We start from the raw sequence: 19,203 nt of genomic DNA on the forward strand, positions 1-19,203 counted from the left end.
GATGGCTCCCTGTCCACTTGTCATTAGCACCACAACATCCAAAAGCCTAAATAGCCCCTGACTACTCACTGGGGTCCTCCTCACCTGCATTCAACGCCCATCAACAGGTGGCGCTACAGTCTCACTCTGCAGCATTATGTTGTCTGCTCCTAAGGACAAAGAGCTTTCAACAATTCCAACCAAATTCATACAGACAAGTGGGGAACTTGTGAAACGTTCATATTATTAAAATTATGCAGCGCACTGCGTGGTTTTTTTTTCTGAAGCGTGGCTGTTGTGAGGTTTACAACCCCAAGCCCACAGCCTGCTTCAGATTAAAGCACTCAGGCAGACGCTTTTGTTCACTGGTTGTCCTTTTAGAATAGAGGATATCCTAAGGGAAGCATTTCAGTTGAGTTTTTAAGTTAGTTTTATAGTTGAAAGTTTATTATATTTTATTTGCCATTTTTCCGTTTTATAGATTTTTGATGTTACTGATCATTCTGTCACCCAGTTTCCTGATGAACCTTGTCTATTTTATCAACAAATTTCTTCTGATATGTTTTTAGGCAATAACAAATATTACTTAAGTGATTGACGCTAATAAGAGCCGCAGCACTGTTTTCCATTAACTTCATGTCATTTACCATCAAGGGAAGATTCTGAGTGGGAGACCGCCCCTGAATCCGTCGTCGCTGCTACTGCTGCATCCATCCCAACTCGCTTTCACACTTGGTTTCATTCACACGGAGTTTTCCCACAAGGATGGAGCCGCTTCAGCCAGCGCGCACAGCCCACGGAGAGCTCGCACGCTTACGCGCAGCACACATGGCTGGGAATCTGTTGCGAACATTTTTATCATCCATCTGGATAATAACGCTGGTTTCATGCGCTAGGACAAGGATTTATCCCCCTAATGAAGGTGAGTGTGCGTGCGCGGGTAAAACACCGCTATGGTGCACGCTGAAGACGCGCTGCATGCGCTCCGGGCGCATCCGGGCGCTGGTGAGAGGAGGGCTGAGCTGCGTGAATCGTGAACTGTTAGAAAAAAAGTTAGATTATAAAAGTGATTACTACCTTCCGATTTTTATAAAAGATTTATGGTTGAGGTTCACATTTGAGTACAGCTGCAAGTTTTTCTAGTATGCTCTGTAAATAACCCCTTTTGTTATGGATTAGAGTGTCATAAAATGCACATTAAAGCTCCCTATGCATGTTTTGCTCAAATCTTTGTACCTAACAGCTTAATATTTATGCTTCAAAGATTTGTCCTGGATTAAAATAGAACGACTTTTTTAAAGCAATTGATTAATATCATATTGAATTCAACAAAATAGAAAAGCTGCTACTATAAGTTACTAATTAAAATAAAGTAAGACAAACCTATTATTTATTTATTCATTTGTATTAATGTGCTTCCTTTTTTTTGTCCTTCATAGTGCCCCTTTTTGAATGGATGTCCCTCACTTCTAGCCCCGCCTTCAAATGATACCATCATCACAGAGTTACAATATTTTTAAAACCATAACCAGTACATCTGGCTTGTTTAAACGTATCAAATTCACTTACTTCTGGCACACACGCATTTGACAACATGGATTTGTATGCTGTTTAAACAAATCCCAAGACAAACCAGGAATGTTTTTTTAATCTATATTTCAAGTTCTGCTACTATATCAACATAGAATAGAATAGGAATGGTACTGTAGAAAATTATATGTGGTCTCCATCTGTCCACCCCCTATAAAACTTTCGGGACTTGCCCTTGTATTTTGGCCATAAGCATGGACCAGTAACCCACATCAAGGTATAACCAGGATTTAAAAAGTTATGATTTTAAAACCGCTCTGTCATGCTGGTTCTACTATCTTTCAATGAGATGCTGGAGAATAAAAAAAATTAGCGTATAATAGCACAGCGCCTCCCCCTCTCCCACCTTTTTCTGGGCACTGCTTGTCAACTGGCTGAAAGGAGGCTGCTACACTTTTCCCTCAATTTGAAGAAAGACAAAATCTGCTTTTTGGAAAATACATCTATTTATATTCAAAAATAGCAAAAGAAAAAAAAAAGGTGGTTGCCGTTAATCAAATGGGCTAGCAAAGCATGACTTCGAATGCTTTTGTTTAAGCTAAATTTGGACAGGAACAAATGCATTTTTCTGGGCTAAATAAAAACATCATCGGATAGTCAAAAAAAAGATGTCCACAGATGTCCAGTGTTTGGGGGAATGGTGTGGAAACTAAAGAAGCACCACCCAAATAAACAGTATATTATATTATTCATTATATCATACATTTTTGCTTAAAGCTATTGTGTAAATGCCATGAAATTGATGAAAGTATAGTATTTATCAGACCATGAGAATCTCATAATGGCCCTTGTTCATTCTGTAGTCGTCCCAATCTCAACTGGCACATACTCTAGCCAGAACAAAGCTTTCTAACTTATCCAGTTTAAGTTTTATGGCTTAATAATGTTGTTATGAAGCAATGTATGCTGTTTGTTCTTAAACTATTTGCATGTGTGTGTGTGTGTGTTTGTGTGTGTATATGCAATTCCAGTGACCCTGCTGGATACCAGGACAGTGCCAGGAGAACTGAAATGGGCAGCCAATCCTGCAGAGGGAGGGGTGAGTGGAATACTTTTTTCTTTTTCTCTCTCTCTTTACAGATACACTGTTTACAACCTGCTCTCTCTTCTCCAAACACAGTCTCTATCTTAAGCACATGCACACTCAAACACACTTGTGCACACTTGGTCTGGAAAGCTGTAAATAATCTTCCCACAGATTTTGCTATGTGCTGTTGTTCACCAAGTCTAAGTGCTAATATGAGATTGCTGGCGTTTCGTTTGGCACAGGCAAAAGCACAAACCAGCTTGATGGTGGGTGTCATTTTTTTAGGGATTTGTACTACCAAGCAAATGCCAGAATAAATCCTGGAGATATCTGTTTTATAGTTTAACTTCCCAGCTTTTCTTGGTACGTTTTGTTGTCACTGTGATCTGAAATTGCAACATAAAAGTTATTGGTGAACTTGACTTCTAATTCTTCGGGTCACCATGCTCTTATTCTGTCACAAGCTGCTTGATTGACAGGGTCCTGCTCTTCACGTACTGAGCTTTAGATTAGAGACACTCCCCATCATCCTCATCCTTTAGAAACACACACACACACACACACACACACACACACACACACAGATATAGAAAAACTCAGTTTCTTTATGGTTGGGGCAAAGACAAAGCTCTCTTCCCCCAGGCAGCTGTGATCTCTGTCTGCCTCACACAAAAAGGCATTTATGTCTGCTTTTACACAGTACAGCAATGCACAAACAGAGCAGAAAGCAGCGCACAGTTAAAACAAAAGCCAGATGGTGATTTTGGAGGCTGATAGCGGGCTGGTATTTCAGGATGATAAAACATTGAAAATATGTATCAGTCATTGTGTCATCACAACATTTTACTCTCAGATACAACACTAGCCCAGTATGTTTTCAGTATTTTAACTGCCCTGAAATTTAAAAATTATGAAAGAATTAACTTTTTCTGTAAACTGAAGGTCAGTCAGTTCACGTTTACTGCACTGCAGATTCATTTTGCAAATCTGCTGAAATTCACATCACTAGTAGTCTATCAGCATTTTTGCTGTAACCCTGCATGGGCCACTGATGACATATTGATCAGGTTAAGAAAACTCTTTACAAACATAACCCAATTCACACACACACCAACACATACTCTGTCACCCTCCAGTTCGCCTTCTCTTTTTCTTCCTTCGGACACGCTGAATTTAGCGTGTATACAGCTCTCACTGGTATGGAGAGTGCAGATTATTATTCAGTGGCAATAAAAAGCCAATTTGAAGCTGGGAGGCTCAGCGGTCATTTAGAGGGTCACAGTACAAGGCAAATAATCGGCCCTATTGAGATGGATGGTGCAACGAATGTTGAGCCTGCCTAGCTTGTATGGAAATGTGCCTGCAGAGAGCCTTGGACTCTCAACAGATCAGAACCGCTGGCCGCTGCAGAATATTGATGCAGGACTGAATGTTGGACGGTGGAGCTTTAAATCACAGCTGTGAATTAGAGAATACATCGGAAATGGGTTTGAACCTGGTCTACACCCTTTATGGAGACAAAGAGGTCCTCAAGTGACCACTTTCGGTTTATGTAAGCAGATTATGTAAAAACCCACCAAACATTGTGTCATTTTCCAAAAAAAATGGCTGCCTAGATGGTTTTGTTCATGACAGAATTACAAAATTACCTGCAGCTGGCAGCAGGGATCCTTCTTTGTTGTTCCATATGATCACTGAGAATGTTCACAATGAATGGGCATCTGCTTCTTGAAGGTTTCTCTTTTTAGCCAGTTTATCATTGTTTGCATGGGTAGATTCTAGCTGTTCACTGGAAAGCAGGAAAGCAGCAAAAATATTTATGGCATTTTCAATAACTCAATAATCTGTAATTATACACAGTTTGTCTCTAATCCAAAAGAATGTAAAGCTTTCAGCTCTCATGTAACGTGACAGATTTGTGTGTGTGTTTGAAGTGGGAAGAAGTGAGCATTATGGATGAGAAGAACATCCCCATCAGAACGTACCAGGTGTGTAATGTACTGGAGCCCAGTCAGAACAACTGGCTGTGGACAGACTGGATCCCTCGGTCCGGCGCTCAGCGGGTTTACGTCGAAGTCAAGTTTACTTTGAGAGACTGCAACAGCCTGCCAGGAGTCACCGGCACCTGCAAGGTACAGGCCATTCGGCATGATCTAAGAGCAGAGGGAAGTTCTAAGCTAAAACTAGTCAACAATGGACACTTTTAATTATTATCTAACTTTAACTTGTTAACTTGCAGACTGCTGCCGAAGACCTTTCATATAGTCCCTTGTAAACATATCCATACCCCTTAAACTTTTTAATATTTTTTATTTATTACAACCACAACCTTTAATGTCTTTAATTGATATTTCATGTGACAGACCAACACAAAGTAGTGCATGACATTGAAGTTCATTGAAGGAAAATGATACATGGTTTTCAAACATTTTTACATAAAAAAATCTGTATGTAATTTAATCTCAGTATAAATGCAGATGTTCTGTGAAGGCCTCAGGGATTTTCTTGTTAGAGAACATTTGTGAACCAACAGCTTCATGAAGGCCAAGGAACACAGCAGACAGGTCAGGAAGAAAGTTGTGAAGTTTATAGCAGGGTTAATTTATAAACCAATAAAGCAATATAAATGAAGTAAAATATTGGAAAACCTTGAATGAATATCTGTTGAAGGCTGCAAAAGACTTGGAAACAGGGTTGGAGGTTCACTTTCCAGGAAGGCATCAACCCTAAACATTCAGTCAGAGCAACAATAGAAAAGTTTAGATTAAAACATATGAATGTCTTAAAATGGCCCAGCCAATGTCCAGACCTGAATACAATAGAGAATCTGTGCCAAGACTTGAAAACCAGCAATCATAGAAGAGCTCCATCCATTCTAAGTACGCTTTAAGTTTTTCACAAAGAAAAATGCACACAAAAGTAAATTGCTATACATGCAAAACAGGAAAAGATAAACCCCGAAAGATGTTTTGCTGTAAATGCTTGTGGTATTGAGTAAGGAGGAGTGAATGCATACTGTATGGATCCCATAATTGATGCTGTATATAAATTATCTGTTTTCCAGATTTACATTTTTATTAAACCGGGAAAACCATGTATCATTTGTGTTGGTGTGAAAACTTGTATCTTGTTTTTATCACTCATAAGACTTTGTACATTCTGTACTGACCTGCACACGTAAAATCAGCATGTGAGCCTGAAGGCCTGGCTGAATCGCACCCTGTTCCTGTTTCTACTCCCATTCCTGTAACACACACACATACACACCCTAACTGTTTGTATCAGCCTATAAATAAAGAGAGAGGGTGTCAACACTTTGTAGTTGCACTGCAGAGTGTGGCTACCTCTTACTGCAGAAAGATAACAGAGACTCTGTGTCGTTCCTCTGAGTTTGACTAATTAATAGCTAACAATTTGTAACTTTGAGTGTGCCCTTTAAATAAAATCCCAATGAAACAAATTAACTTTTTCGGTGATAACGTGGTAAAATGTGAGAAAGTCCAATAGGTGTGAATACTATTGCAAGGCACTGAATCTTTTGCTGATTAGCCCAAACACCACTTTGACTTACTATCTTCAGACAAAAATAGACTGATAGATGATGTTAAACTGACCCCTCAGTCACTGTTTTTCTTGAAATACAATTCTGATCTTGCAGGAGACATTCAATCTGTACTACCACGAGTCAAATGAAGACAGAGAGATCTACATCAAAGAGAGCAGCTTCATTAAGGTGGACACTGTGGCAGCAGACGAGAGTTTCACCCAGGTAGCACCAAACAACTGAGTCAGGCTTTCAGTTCTTTATCCACCCACCTCCTCTCATTTTAATTTGCTGCCATGTGGAAAATAAAACCTTCTGGCACTTAGCTGTGATTTTCTGACTTGGTTTACAAGCACTTCTATCTTGCATGTCTGTTTTGCTGTCCTATGAAAATTGGCAGCATGCTTTTGCTTAGCTGCTCCTTAAATGTATACTTTAAGTGTTGCAATAATTAAAGCTTATTTTACCTTTGATATCGATAAAGGTTCACCTGAATGAAAGCCAAGTCCTGAAAATGGGAACATCGGTAATGGTTCAGCTGAAACTCTTACATTCAGTTTGAACAGATTAACTGGATCAAGGGCTGAGATGTTTTACTGTGCATTCCATTAAAGTAACTCCTTCCACTTCCCTCTCAGGTGGATGTTGGCGACCGGATCATGAAGCTGAATACAGAGGTTAGAGATGTAAAGGTCACAAGGAATGGTTTCTACCTAGCCTTTCAGGACGTGGGCGCCTGCATTGCTTTGGTTTCTGTCCGGGTTTTCTACAAAACCTGCCCACTCAGCGTCCGGAACTTGGCGACCTTTCCCGACACGGTCACTGGTGCTGACACGTCTTCCTTGGTGGAGGTCACGGGGTCGTGTGTCAACCAATCAGAACAGAGAGAGGAGCCGAAAATGTACTGTGGGGCAGATGGAGAGTGGTTGGTTCCTATCGGTGGATGTCTCTGCAAACCAGGATATGAAGAGCAGGGCAGTGCATGTAAAGGTAGGTACCTGCAGCTGGGTTCAGTAATTCTTTCTGGTCTTGTTGACCGTGTGACTCTGTGGGCTACAGAAATTAACACTTGGAATGCCCACTCCAACATCAATAACAATATTTAGCACTCAATCAATTAGGCTACAGACAAGTGGTCAAAAACAGTGGTGGGACCGAGGTTATTAATTAGACTCTCCTTGATTCCACTTAATTATTATATATTTCAAATGAATTTCAACAATACATTTAGAAACCATTGTGACTCTATTAGGTCCTGCCAACACATCGGTAATGATGCAGTGAAAATATGCATTTAAAAACACATTTAAATCCAAAAGCTTTTAAATTATTGCTGATATTCTTGGGAGATGTTTTCCAGCTCAAATGAGGTGAGGAAAAGAGTTCGGCCAAAACAAGAATATGTTGCAAACTTAAATAAGAAAAACAATAGTGGTTACTCATTTGAAAGAACTGAAATTATCCCTTACAACAAAAATGACTCATTATAATCGGTTATATACATGAGATGTGATGAGCAAATACAGTTTAGCAACAGTTGTACTCCTGAATGTAGCTGTTATTTATTTCAGAGCAGCACTTGTTTTTATAAGGCTCTGACTGTACGCAGTTAAAGGTGTATTGTCTAAACAATTGTGATGAATTTTAGACCATGTTATGGTCCTTGAACCACCTTGAACAACCTCCACGTGGTGGAGGGGTTTGAGTGCTCAAATGATCCTAGAGGCTATGTTGTCTGGGGCCTAAATGCCCCTGGTAGGGTCTTCCATGGCAAACAGGCTCTAGGTGACGGGTCAGACAAAGAGTGGTTCAAGAATCCCTCATGAAGAATAAAATATCGAGGCACGTGACGTCGCCCGGTACGGCGGAGCCGGGGTCCCACCCTGGAGCCAGGCCTGGGGTCGGGACTCGTCAGAGAGCACCTGGTGGCCGGGTTGCTCCTCGCGGGACCAGGCCGGGCCAAGCCCGAACGAGAGACGCGAGGCCATCCCCCAGTGGGCCCACCACCTGCAGGGGGACCGGTGCAAAGAGGATTGGGTGGCGGACGAAGGTGAAGACCTCAGCGGCCCGATCCCCAGATGCTTAGGCTGGCTCTAGGGACGTGGAATGTCACCTCGCTGGGGGGGAAGGAGCCTGAGCTTGTGCGGGAGGTCGAGAGATATCGACTAGAAATAGTCGGGCTCGCCTCCACGCACAGCGTGGGCTCTGGAACACATCTCCTTGAGAGGGGTTGGACTCTGTTCTACTCTGGAGTGGCCCACGGGGAGAGGCGGCGGGCTGATGTGGGTTTGCTTGTTGCCCCCCAGCTCAGCCGTCTCGTGTTGGGGTTTACCCCAGTGGATGAGAGGGTCGTATCCCTGCGCCTTCGGGTTGGGGAGAGGTCTCTGACTATCATTTCAGCCTACGGGCCGAGTGGCAGTGCAGAGTACCCGGCCTTCTTGGCGTCCCTGTCGGGGGTGCTGGATAGTGCCCCTCCCGGGGACTCCATTATTCTGCTTGGGGACTTCAACGCCCACGTGGGGAACGACAGTGACACCTGGAGAGGCGTGATCAGGAGGAATGGCCTCCCCGATCTGAATCCGAGTGGTGTTTAGTTATTGGACTTCTGTGCTAGTCACGGATTGTCCATAACGAACACCATGTTCAAACATAAGGGTGTCCATCAGTGGACTTGGCACCAGGACACCCTAGGCAGGAGGTCGATGATTGACTTTGTTGTCGTATCATCAGCATGTTTTGGACACTCGGGTGAAGAGAGGGGCTGAGCTGTCCACTGATCATCACCTGGTGGTGAGTTGGATCCGCTGGAGGAGGAGAAAGTCGGACAGACTTGGCAGGCCCAAGCGCATAGTGAGGGTCTGCTGGGAACGCCTGGCAGAGCCCTCGGCCAGGGATGTATTCAACTCCCACCTCCGGGAGAGCTTCGACCAGATCCCGGGGGATGTTGGAGACATAGAGTCCGAGTGGACCATGTTTGCCGCATCTATTGTCGATGCTGCTGCCCGTAGCTGTGGCCGTAAGGTCTGCGGTGCCTGTCGCGGCGGCAATCCCAGAACCTGGTGGTGGACACCGGCAGTAAGGGATGCTGTTAAGCTGAAGAAGGAGTCCTATCGGCTGTGGTTGGCTTGTGGGACTCCTGAGGCGGCTGATGGGTACCGTGAGGCCAAGCGTGCTGCGGCCCGGGCTGTGGCAGAGGCAAAAACTCGGACCTGGGAGGAGTTCGGTGAGGCTATGGAGAAGGACTACCGGTTGGCCTCGAAGCGATTCTGGCAAACCGTCCGTCGCCTCAGGAGGGGGAAGCAGTGCTTCGCCAACACTGTTTATAGTGGGGGCGGGAGACTGCTGACCTCGACTGAGGACATTATCGGGCGGTGGAAGGAGTACTTCGAGGATCTCCTCAATCCTGCCATCACGCATTCCGTGGTGGAAACAGAGGCTGGGGACTCGGGGTTGAACTCTTTCATCACCCAGGCTGAAGTCACCGAGGTGGTTAAAAAGCTCCGTGGTGGCAAGGCTTCGGGGGTGGATGAGATCCGCCCTGAGTACCTCAAGTCTCTGGATGTTGTAGGGCTGTCATGGTTGACACATCTCTTCAACATTGCGTGGCGGTCGGGGACAGTGCCTCTGGACTGGCAGACTGGGGTGGTGGTCCCCCATCATAAGAAGGGGGACCGGAGGGTGTGTTCCAACTACAGGGGGATCACACTTCTCAGCCTCCCTGGTAAGGCCTACGCCAGGGTATTGGAGAGGAGAGTCCGACCGATAGTCGAACCTCGGCTTCAGGAGGAGCAGTGTGGTTTTCGTCCCGGCCGTGGAACACTGGACCAGCTCTATACCCTCTACAGGGTGCTCGAGGGTTCATGGGAGTTTGCCCAACCGGTTCACATGTGTTTTGTGGACCTGGAGAAGGCATTCGACTGTGTCCCTCGTGATGCCCTGTGGGGGGTGCTCCTGGAGTATGGAATCGGGGGCCCTTTACTAGGGGCCATCCGGTCCCTGTACGCGTGGAGCAGGAGTTTGGTCCGCATTGCCGGCACTAAGTCGGACCTGTTCCCAGTGCATGTTGGACTCCGGCAGGGCTGCCCTTTGTCACCGGTCCTGTTCATAACTTTTATGGACAGGATTTCTAGATGCAGCCAAGGGCCGGAGGGGGTCGGGTTTGGGGACCAGTGGATTTTGTCTCTTCTTTTTGCAGATGACGTGGTCCTGCTGGCCCCCTCTAGCCAAGACCTACAGCATGCGCTGTGGCGGTTCGCAGCCGAGTGTGAAGCAGCTGGGATGAGGATCAGCTCCTCCAAGTCCGAAGTCATGGTACTCGACCGGAAAAGGGTGGCTTGTCCTCTTCAGGTTGGAGGGGAGTTCCTGCCTCAAGTGGAGGAGTTTAAGTATCTCGGGGTCTTGTTCACGAGTGAGGGAAGAATGGAGCGGGAGATCGACAGACGGATCGGTGCGGCTGCCACAGTAATGGGGGCACTGTGCCGGTCCGTTGTGGTGAAGAGAGAGCTGAGCTGAAAAGCAAAGCTCTCAATTTACTGGTCGGTCTACGTTCCTACCCTCACCTATGGCCATGAACTTTGGGTCATGACCGAAAGAACGAGATCCCGGATACAAGCGGCTGAAATGAATTTTCTCCGTAGGGTGGCCGAGCACTCCCTTAGAGATAGGGTGAGGAGCTCGGCCATCCGGGAGGGGCTCGGAGTAGAGCCGCTGCTCCTCCACATCGAGAGGAGCCAGTTGAGGTGGCTCGGGCATCTATACCGGATGCCTCCTGGACACCTTCCTCCCGGTGGGAGGTGTTCCAGGCACGTCCCACCGGGAGGAGGCCCAGGGGACGGCCCAGGACACGCTGGAGGGACTATGTCTCTCGGCTGGCCTGGGAACGCCTTGGGCTCCCCCTGGAGGAACTGGAGGAGGTGTCTGGAGAGAGGGACGTCTGGGCGTCTCTGTTGAGTCTGCTGCCCCCGCGACCCGGTCCCGGATAAGCGGAAGATGACGAGTACGAGTACGAGTTATGGTTGCTTTAATGTCACCCCAAAAATACCACTAAATGTAGTAATAAAATTGAAAGCCATTTTACTCATCCCTAAAACCAATAATTATAGAGGGTGCTGGGCCAAGTATAAAGTTGTTAAACAGCTATGATGATATTTTGTTTGTTTGGAAGTCACAAAATCTGTTTTGCAGCATCTCTGCATCAAACTAATTAATGTATTAGAGTTATGGAGTTTGCACTGGTGCTTGCTTGACAAAGTCACAGTGATGAGATATTTGCACAGTCACTCTGTGCCCAGTAAAGAAATAATGTGTCACTCGCAGTCTAGCTGCAGAACAAATTCATCAAATGGGTTAAAACTTGTTAGCATGTTTCTCTCCGAGACAGAGCTTCTTTCTGTTGGGAAGCATGCTACATGCTTTCACTTTGGATGTGCTCAAGCAGCTTTCCTAAAGAACTCTGGAATCTCTTTGATTTAAGTGTGAGCTTAAAGTACATGTTTAACCATCTGTCAACGATATCCGTTCATGTTCATTCATGCGGCACAGTTTACTTGGAATATTTTAGAGTTACATTGTGATTTTGGTCATGCGGACATTTAATGTGCGTGCTTTTGTGTCAAAATGACGTGCACAGGGACAACGGACAGATCGGAGACACCTTATTTACGACAAGATTTGACTTTTCAGTCACACATGCAACAGACACACAACATGTTAGCTCAGATACACACATACACAGATGGACCGGAGGGAACTTGCTGAGCTACACTCTCGGCCTTATTTATGATGTCCGTCCAGGCAAGCTATTGGTATAACAAACAGAACAATAACTCAAAGAGAACAGAGGAGACCCTGAAGTTGCAACTCTGTGCCAGCTGGCAATAAAAAAAAGAGGCGTAAAAAGTAGACGTTTTATTCTATGCAATTAGAACAATGATGCGAAACCTCTATGTGTGTCAAACGCTCACTGAAACCTCCACCCGGTCTGCCCTGTTTGTTCCCTCTGAAATGGGAAGGAGGGCTGCGGGGTTGTTCTTGAGGTCTGAAATATGTTCTGAGATTTAGGAGATCCCCCTTGACTCCGCTGAACGCCCAGCAGATGTGAAGTGCCAACTATCTATCTGCAGCTCTCTTCTCGTTCTCCCGCTTCCACCGCCTGTCAGGTTGTTGGCGGGGAGCAGCTGCGTCAGTGGAAATCCATCAAAGTCCGGATGAATTCACAGTGCTGATTGGGAGAATCCCTGTCTCTACAGTCAGAGATAGAGGCCTGAATGTTTCCAATGGTTTCAGTTAAAAATCTACAGAGAAAATGGAAAGTTGAAGGGATAATTGTTAGAGAAATAGCTTAGTTTTCTCATCACTGAGGTCAAAAGGTTCTCAAATCTTCTTTCTTCAGGCAAACAAGTTCTGGCACCAAGGCAAACACATCTCTAATTTTCAGAGGGATATTTTTTTACATGTTAAACCATTTAACTCTGCTTTATGAATCATTAAGTCATAAAAAAAACTCAAGAGTTGAACCAGTGCTGTGTCTACACATGACAGACAGTAGTAAACAAAGGATTTTACTTTAGTCTTTTGGCCCTTTTACTAGTAATGTGAGTAGTATTTTATTCCAGCATCTTAAGTTGAATCCATTTAAACTATCGAAGATCAGAGGATTTAACAGACAGAAAATGTTAGTTTAGCACAACTAAGATGGTTGCCAAAAAACTGTTAGCTGAAAACGTGGCACACATTAGCTGATCAAACGATGATGATGCATCTCTCGGGTTTTTGTCATGTCTTCCCTCAATTTCTTTCCTGTTTCTCAATGATCTCCCTTCCACGTGAAGTTGATTAGCTGTAGTGTCTTTTTTTTCAGGTGTGGCACTTTTTCTTTTGTCCCCCCTTTCAATGAAACATTTCAATGTAACAAGATATCCCAGTTTTGCTAGTGAAACCTTAACGGTGATGTGCTTGTCTTTTTTCATTGCACTTAAGGAAGAAGGAAAACAAAAACTATTTTTAGAGGGTGGTTTAAAAAAGTTCAAACTAAGCACCACATATAATTTAAAAGTGAATCACTGACACGTTGGTTTTTTAGGAAAGCAAAAGTATTCATCTATTGAGTTATTGTGTCTTTCTAACTAATAATTAGGCTGGTGTAAATGGGTGTAGCCAGAAAAACTAAATAAAGATGAAAATTATTGGAAAAAATGGCAAAATTTCAAAGGCACAAAAGACAGACCTTTAGGAAACCTGGGAGAAATACGAAGTAAGACCTCTTTAAAAGAAAAGAGTCTGGCTTAATGGAAGTAATGTATAACAAAGAAAAATGAAGGGTGATTCAAGACCTTTACACATCACAGTACATTTAAAACAATACTATAACAGAAAAAAACCTTCTTATATTTAGTATTTTGCAAAAGTATCTATATCCTTTGTGATTTTTTACACAAACGTAAACCACATTAGGAGTCCTTTTCCTGCTGGAAGGTGAACCCCAGTCTCAAGTCTTTTGCATCTATAGTAATCCTGGATATTCTTCAGACATTGGCCTGTGTTTAGCTCCATTTATCTTCCCATCGACTCACTGTCGCTGCTGAAGATAAGCTTCCCCACAGCATGATGCTACCACCACCATTTTTAACACTAGGGATGGTGTATTGAGATTATTGTGCAGTGTTAGTTTTCCTCCACACAGCATTTTGCGTCCAGTAAAACAAGACAAGTCTCATGGTTTTCTTTCAACAACGGTTTTATTCTTGTCACTCTTCCAGAAAGGCCAAAGTTATTTAGTGCACAACTAATAATTGTTCTTGACAGATACTTCCGCCTGGGCTGTAAATCTTATCAGAATCTTGGCTGCTCCTTCTCTGGTTAATGCTCTTCTTGTCATTTCAGTCGGACGGCCATGTCTTGGTGGGTTTGAAGTTGTGCTATATTTTTTCCAGTGTTATATTTTTTGGACCGAACAGTGCTCCATATGATCTCGAAAGCTTTGGAAATTGTCTATAACCTGACCTTGCTTTAAACCTCTCCACAACTTTATCCCTGACCTGTCTGGTTTGTCACTTGGTATTACTGATACTGTTTACTCACTAATGTTCTCTAACAAAACTCACACAGAACGGCTGTCTGTATACTGAGATTACATTATACACACATGGACCCGTTTTACTATTTACATTACTTCTGATGGCTAAATCGATATTTATTTAAGGGTGTTGTGCTTGTATTGTGATGAAAATGTAAAATAATTTAAGGGTTATGAATACTTTTACAAGGGACTGAACACGGTAGTGATGCAGTTGCAGAGTCTCACTTGCTCAATTTGTTGTAAACTAACATTATCTCTTCTATGTCCTGGTTGAGCTTTGTGAAATGTTGGTGCATGTGTTTTCTTCCTGCACTGAGGAAGGCACTTTCTTAAAATAAAGATGACCACTAATAAAGAAAAAAATGTCAACTTAGAATTTGGTTGTTCTGCTGCAGAACTTCTCAGGATGATGAAAGGAATTAAGGTTCTGCATTTATAAGGCGTGTTAATGAAATATTTCCAAATTCGGTTAGCAGTAGCTCAACACATTTAAGGCAAAACAAGAGACCCGTGGACTCATGGTAGAGTAAGACTGCTTGTTCTTATTTCCAGGGTAAGATGTGGAAAACAACTTCAGCTTTATCAAAACTGTAAACAATAAAAGTCTTGTGTCAGTGAATAGCATTGAACATGTTCCAGAAATCTCTATCACAGGTCCACAATATTTATTACCAGAAAAGAAAACAAGAATTACAAACTCTGCATCCATTGTAGTCACTGTAATAAGCAGCTTCCTGAGTGGATGCACCACGCTTGTGTTTTTATAACAAACCCAGCCAGGCCTCCAGGGAGGAAGAGTTTCACATGCTGGTTGACAGATTCTGTTACCTTTGAATGGACACCGGGTGGGTGTTTCCTCCTTTTTTCATTCTTCATGTTAAGCTAAGTTAATCTTTGTCTGGCTTCAGTTGGATCTGTAAGACATGAATGAAAGCCCTACCAGGATATCCACCTAGAAACGGAATATACAGATTTACAAGATGTCAGGCTCTGGCTTTAATTTAGCCCCAGATGCTTAAAATACAGCATTGACTTTGCTGTAAATCCTTTAAGAAAAAATGTTAAAGCAAAGCTGACATCATGCATGTTAGGTAATTCTGACTTGTTAGCTTTAGCTAACCTATTAGGTGTGTTTCTTGGTCTTCCTGATGTGGTTTGCTCACTAATGTTCTCCAACAAAGGTGACTTCCAAAGGCACTGGGTATTACTGGATTTTATTTAAAGGCAATTGGGTAAAAGGGGCTGAATACAAATCCACTCTACATTTTTAAGATTTGAACTTGCAAAAAAACATTTGAAACCATGGATAATTTTTTTTTTATCTATCACTTAAAATACCATATGTATATTAGGTTTGTGGATGTATCGTGACAAAATGAGTAAAAGCTCAAGTAGGAATGAAAACTGTTCGTGTCAATGTTTGTATTGACAAAGTGTAATGTAGAGTAACTGCCGCAATGCAGTTTAGCTCATCCAAATACATGCTATTAAAATGAGCTGAAATCTGAGTGGATTCAGACAAAGCATTGATGTGAAAAGTTCATCTGCAGTGTTGACGCAGGGTAATGAGGATGGAGAGGAGTAGCTCTGGAGAGGAAGATGGGATTAGATGCTGAATGGGGCAAGATGGGGTTGAAAGAAGGCCACTGACAGCAGAAGGCATCAATACATGGCTGCTCCTCCCCCAGTGGGTGGGGGTCCATCACCGGGAGCAAAGGGGATGAACAGAGAAAATACAACAGAGAGGGAACTCCCTTGTCTTTTCTATAGCCCTGGTTAAGATCGAGGTCATGGCTGAGCCTGATGAAGATGTCAAAAACTCTGAGTGACAGCCACTCACATGCACACTGATACACAGGGAGTTTAGCTGCAGAGAGCAGGGTCATGACCGAGGCAGATGAAGACGTCAAAAGTTTGACAGCTGGGATCCGTCTGAGATGGTCTGAAACGAGGAAGGAAAGACCACAGAGAGAATCTGAAATGTGAACGGTTGGAGAGGTGGAATGAAAGAGGAGCATTCTGCTTTTTGTTTCTCTCCGCCTCTCCGCCTCTCTGCCGACCTCCTTTCTTCTTTGTCGTTTGATTCTCACCAACTTGCTGCCTGGGAGGCTTGGAATGTTTCTGTGGGTTTGAGCGTTTCTGCCTCTGTGCTCACTTCCATCCAGAGAGATTTCATGCTTGTGCTTCCCTCCAATGCACCTGCAATGTCTTGTCAACAGCAGAAAGCATTTGGGCAGCCACACTGAAAGAGAGATGATAGAAAGAAAGAGCAAGCAGATGATAGAAAGAGTGCGTAATCGCTGCATTCAGCCCCTCTAATTACTGCACGGCGTTTCTGGACTCAGGACATGTTGGATTGTAGCATACAGTGTGTGTGTATGTATGATCGAGTGTGCGCCTGTGCGCCATATCTCTGATTTTCTTCCCAACAAAGCCTTCTCTCCAATATACTCGCAGTTTGGAGGAATGCCCAGGAATGCCTGGAGAGTAGTGTTGAGGGGTAAACGGAGAAGGAAGACAGTGTGTTTCTGTGTGTGCGGGTGTGTTTGTGTACCGCAGGTGACAGTTCAAGCAAAGACGCTGGAGAGCCACGAGTAATTGTCTGAAATGAGCCAAACACAGGTTGGGGGAGTGGTTTGCATTCTTCCAACCAGAATTACTCTGCCTGCACGTGTTTGTTTGCTATTGTCTCCATCTCCCAGGTTGGTCTAAATGTAGAGGAGCTTTGCCAGTTCCACCAGTCTGTCTATAGCTCTCTGGCATCAGAACAAGCTTTTTCAGCCTCTTTCTGTCTTACTCTCATTATCCCTCCTTTCTCTTCCTGAACTCTTTCCTGAGTTCCTCAGTCAGGAGTAGGGGGTTGCTGCCGCTGGCGGCGCGGTAGATGTGTGCCCGATAGAGAGGAGGGGATTTTGTTGTAGAACCCCTTTCACATGCTAATGTCTGGACCGTTGGATTTGAGTAGGTGACACACACACACACACACACACACAAACACACACACACACACACATTTCTCTTTAAACTTCAGAAATTTTAAGCCAGATTTGTGATTTATTTTTGATTTCGATAACATGGAAAGCAACCACTCTCTTGGTGGGAACTCTAAAGGCTTCAGACAGACGGTCTGAAAACACAGATGCAGTGACTAAATGTCTGAAGCCGATTTGAAATTTAGGTGCTGATTTTCTCTTTAAGAACTATAACTTAAGAAGAGGTAAGATCAGCATTGAGAAAATATGTCTAGCCTTCCACCTGTCAGCTGTCATTGAATATTTATGTTAGGGATAATGGTGATATGACACCATGTTTGAAACAAGTTTAAACAAAGACAAAGTGATTGTAGAGTTGACATTGCGCATGTAAACGATATCTACATGAAAATACAACAAATTAAAGCATCTCACAGTTATATGGGCTTGAACTTATTTGGAACTGCTATTTTTTTAAATGGGGTCCCCAAAGCCTTGGGGCCCTGGGCATCTGTCCTGGTAAACCCTTACTAAAGTATGTTGCTCCCAAACATTTCAGTTTCTTAGCCTACAAAATAAGCACAGGAGCAGGAATTTTATTTATATATGTTCAGAACTAATGTTTTTAAGCCTTCAAACATTTATAGCAAAATATGTACTCTCAATATAGTTTTTGCTATTCTGTTTAATTTCTGTAAAATGTCTCAATTCCCCACACTTAATTTGGACCTCCAGTATTTTCCTGACCCCCTCTCTGATAATCACTTTCCAAAAGAATTTAGATCCTTACCTTGACCCTGAGATAGCCCAAAAACTGTAAAGACATTCAAACCCAACATGTTTCACTACAGGCAGAGGTTGAAAGTTCAAAAAGACAAAGCCAAGCACCATTGCAGAACTTTCTTTAGCCTTCCTTTTATCTACTGAAGTCTTGCTCTCGCTCACTCCCTTGCAGCCTGAATGAACCACAGACATGTCTCTACATGTTGTTGAAAATAAAGTTTCCTTTTAAATAGATTTTTATATCACTGTACTGTCTTCTGACTTTCACATATTTTGAAAAAATTGTTGGAGCTTGGAGTTTTCTTCCTACATTAACAATGTCCGCACTGAAGAATGTTGTGGTTGGGTATAGTGACTGATGTGAAAAAGATCAGATCTTTTAGCTTCTAGTTGGCCATTCCCAAGTCAGCAGCTGAAATTGGCAAGCTCTTGTTAACAGCTGATTTATCTGTGTGTCTCAATCTAAACACCAGATTTACTTAAAATCTGACCCGATTTTCCAAACAGAAAGTTGCAAGCTCATATGCTGTATTTATACACAAGGAAATTATCATCTCCTGCAGTTCAACAGGCTGTAATTAAAAGGGGCATGACCCCTGACAGTCAAAGTGTTTTTCTTTCTTTTGTGGCAGTGTATCGGTCCTTTCATCCATCAATCCATCCCTGCCTCCATCCATCACACAGACAGGTGTCAGACCAGAGCAGTCAGGGGTACTTCCTCCATCTCCACCCCTCTGCTGAGGAGGAACAAGGGATGATGACAGATAACACCGGGTCAAGGAGAATCCCCACTCACACCCCCCACACATGTGCAGAATACAGTGTGCCGACCAGGCTCTTGCTTGGATTCCAAATGAGCCGCATTTGCATGTTAGGTACCAGAAGAATGTGTATGCAAATGCAGACAATGCTGATAGTAATCAAAGGGCACCTTCCCCTCCGAGTCTCTCCCTTCTCCTCCTCCTCCTCATTTTGTCTTCTTCTCACCTCTGTATCTGTCACTCCATGTCTGTCTTTTTTTTCGTGTTGTCCTTTCGACTCCACCTTCCCTATCCCTTACAATTTCCTAACAGCTGATTTCAGTGTAATTATTTTATGTTTCTATTAGGCACTATACTAATGTGTCCACAGACAGACACTTCCACTCTAGTTTTCACCTTGTATTATCAGGACCTGTGTATTTGTCCCTATCCTTCCTATTTATTGTACAACTCAGACACTTCCTTGGCCC

The 19,203-nt window shown here is 43.5% G+C and overlaps 1 protein-coding gene across 1 annotated transcript in view; it reads left to right on the forward strand.

Annotated features, from left to right (window-relative positions):
- The first annotated feature begins 625 nt into the window (after positions 1 to 625).
- LOC124870331 (ephrin type-A receptor 4-A-like) overlaps positions 626 to 19,203 on the forward strand; it is a 41,104-nt gene continuing 22,526 nt past the window's right edge. The window contains exons 1-5 of the mRNA XM_047368951.1: positions 626 to 901; positions 2,541 to 2,608; positions 4,531 to 4,728; positions 6,255 to 6,365; positions 6,779 to 7,130. Of these exons, the coding sequence (XP_047224907.1) occupies positions 745 to 901; positions 2,541 to 2,608; positions 4,531 to 4,728; positions 6,255 to 6,365; positions 6,779 to 7,130 (886 nt within the window). The 5' untranslated portion in view covers positions 626 to 744. The remainder of the gene's footprint in view (positions 902 to 2,540; positions 2,609 to 4,530; positions 4,729 to 6,254; positions 6,366 to 6,778; positions 7,131 to 19,203) is intronic.

This window comes from Girardinichthys multiradiatus, chromosome 6, assembly GCF_021462225.1.
Source record: "Girardinichthys multiradiatus isolate DD_20200921_A chromosome 6, DD_fGirMul_XY1, whole genome shotgun sequence".
Lineage (NCBI taxonomy): Eukaryota > Metazoa > Chordata > Actinopteri > Cyprinodontiformes > Goodeidae > Girardinichthys > Girardinichthys multiradiatus.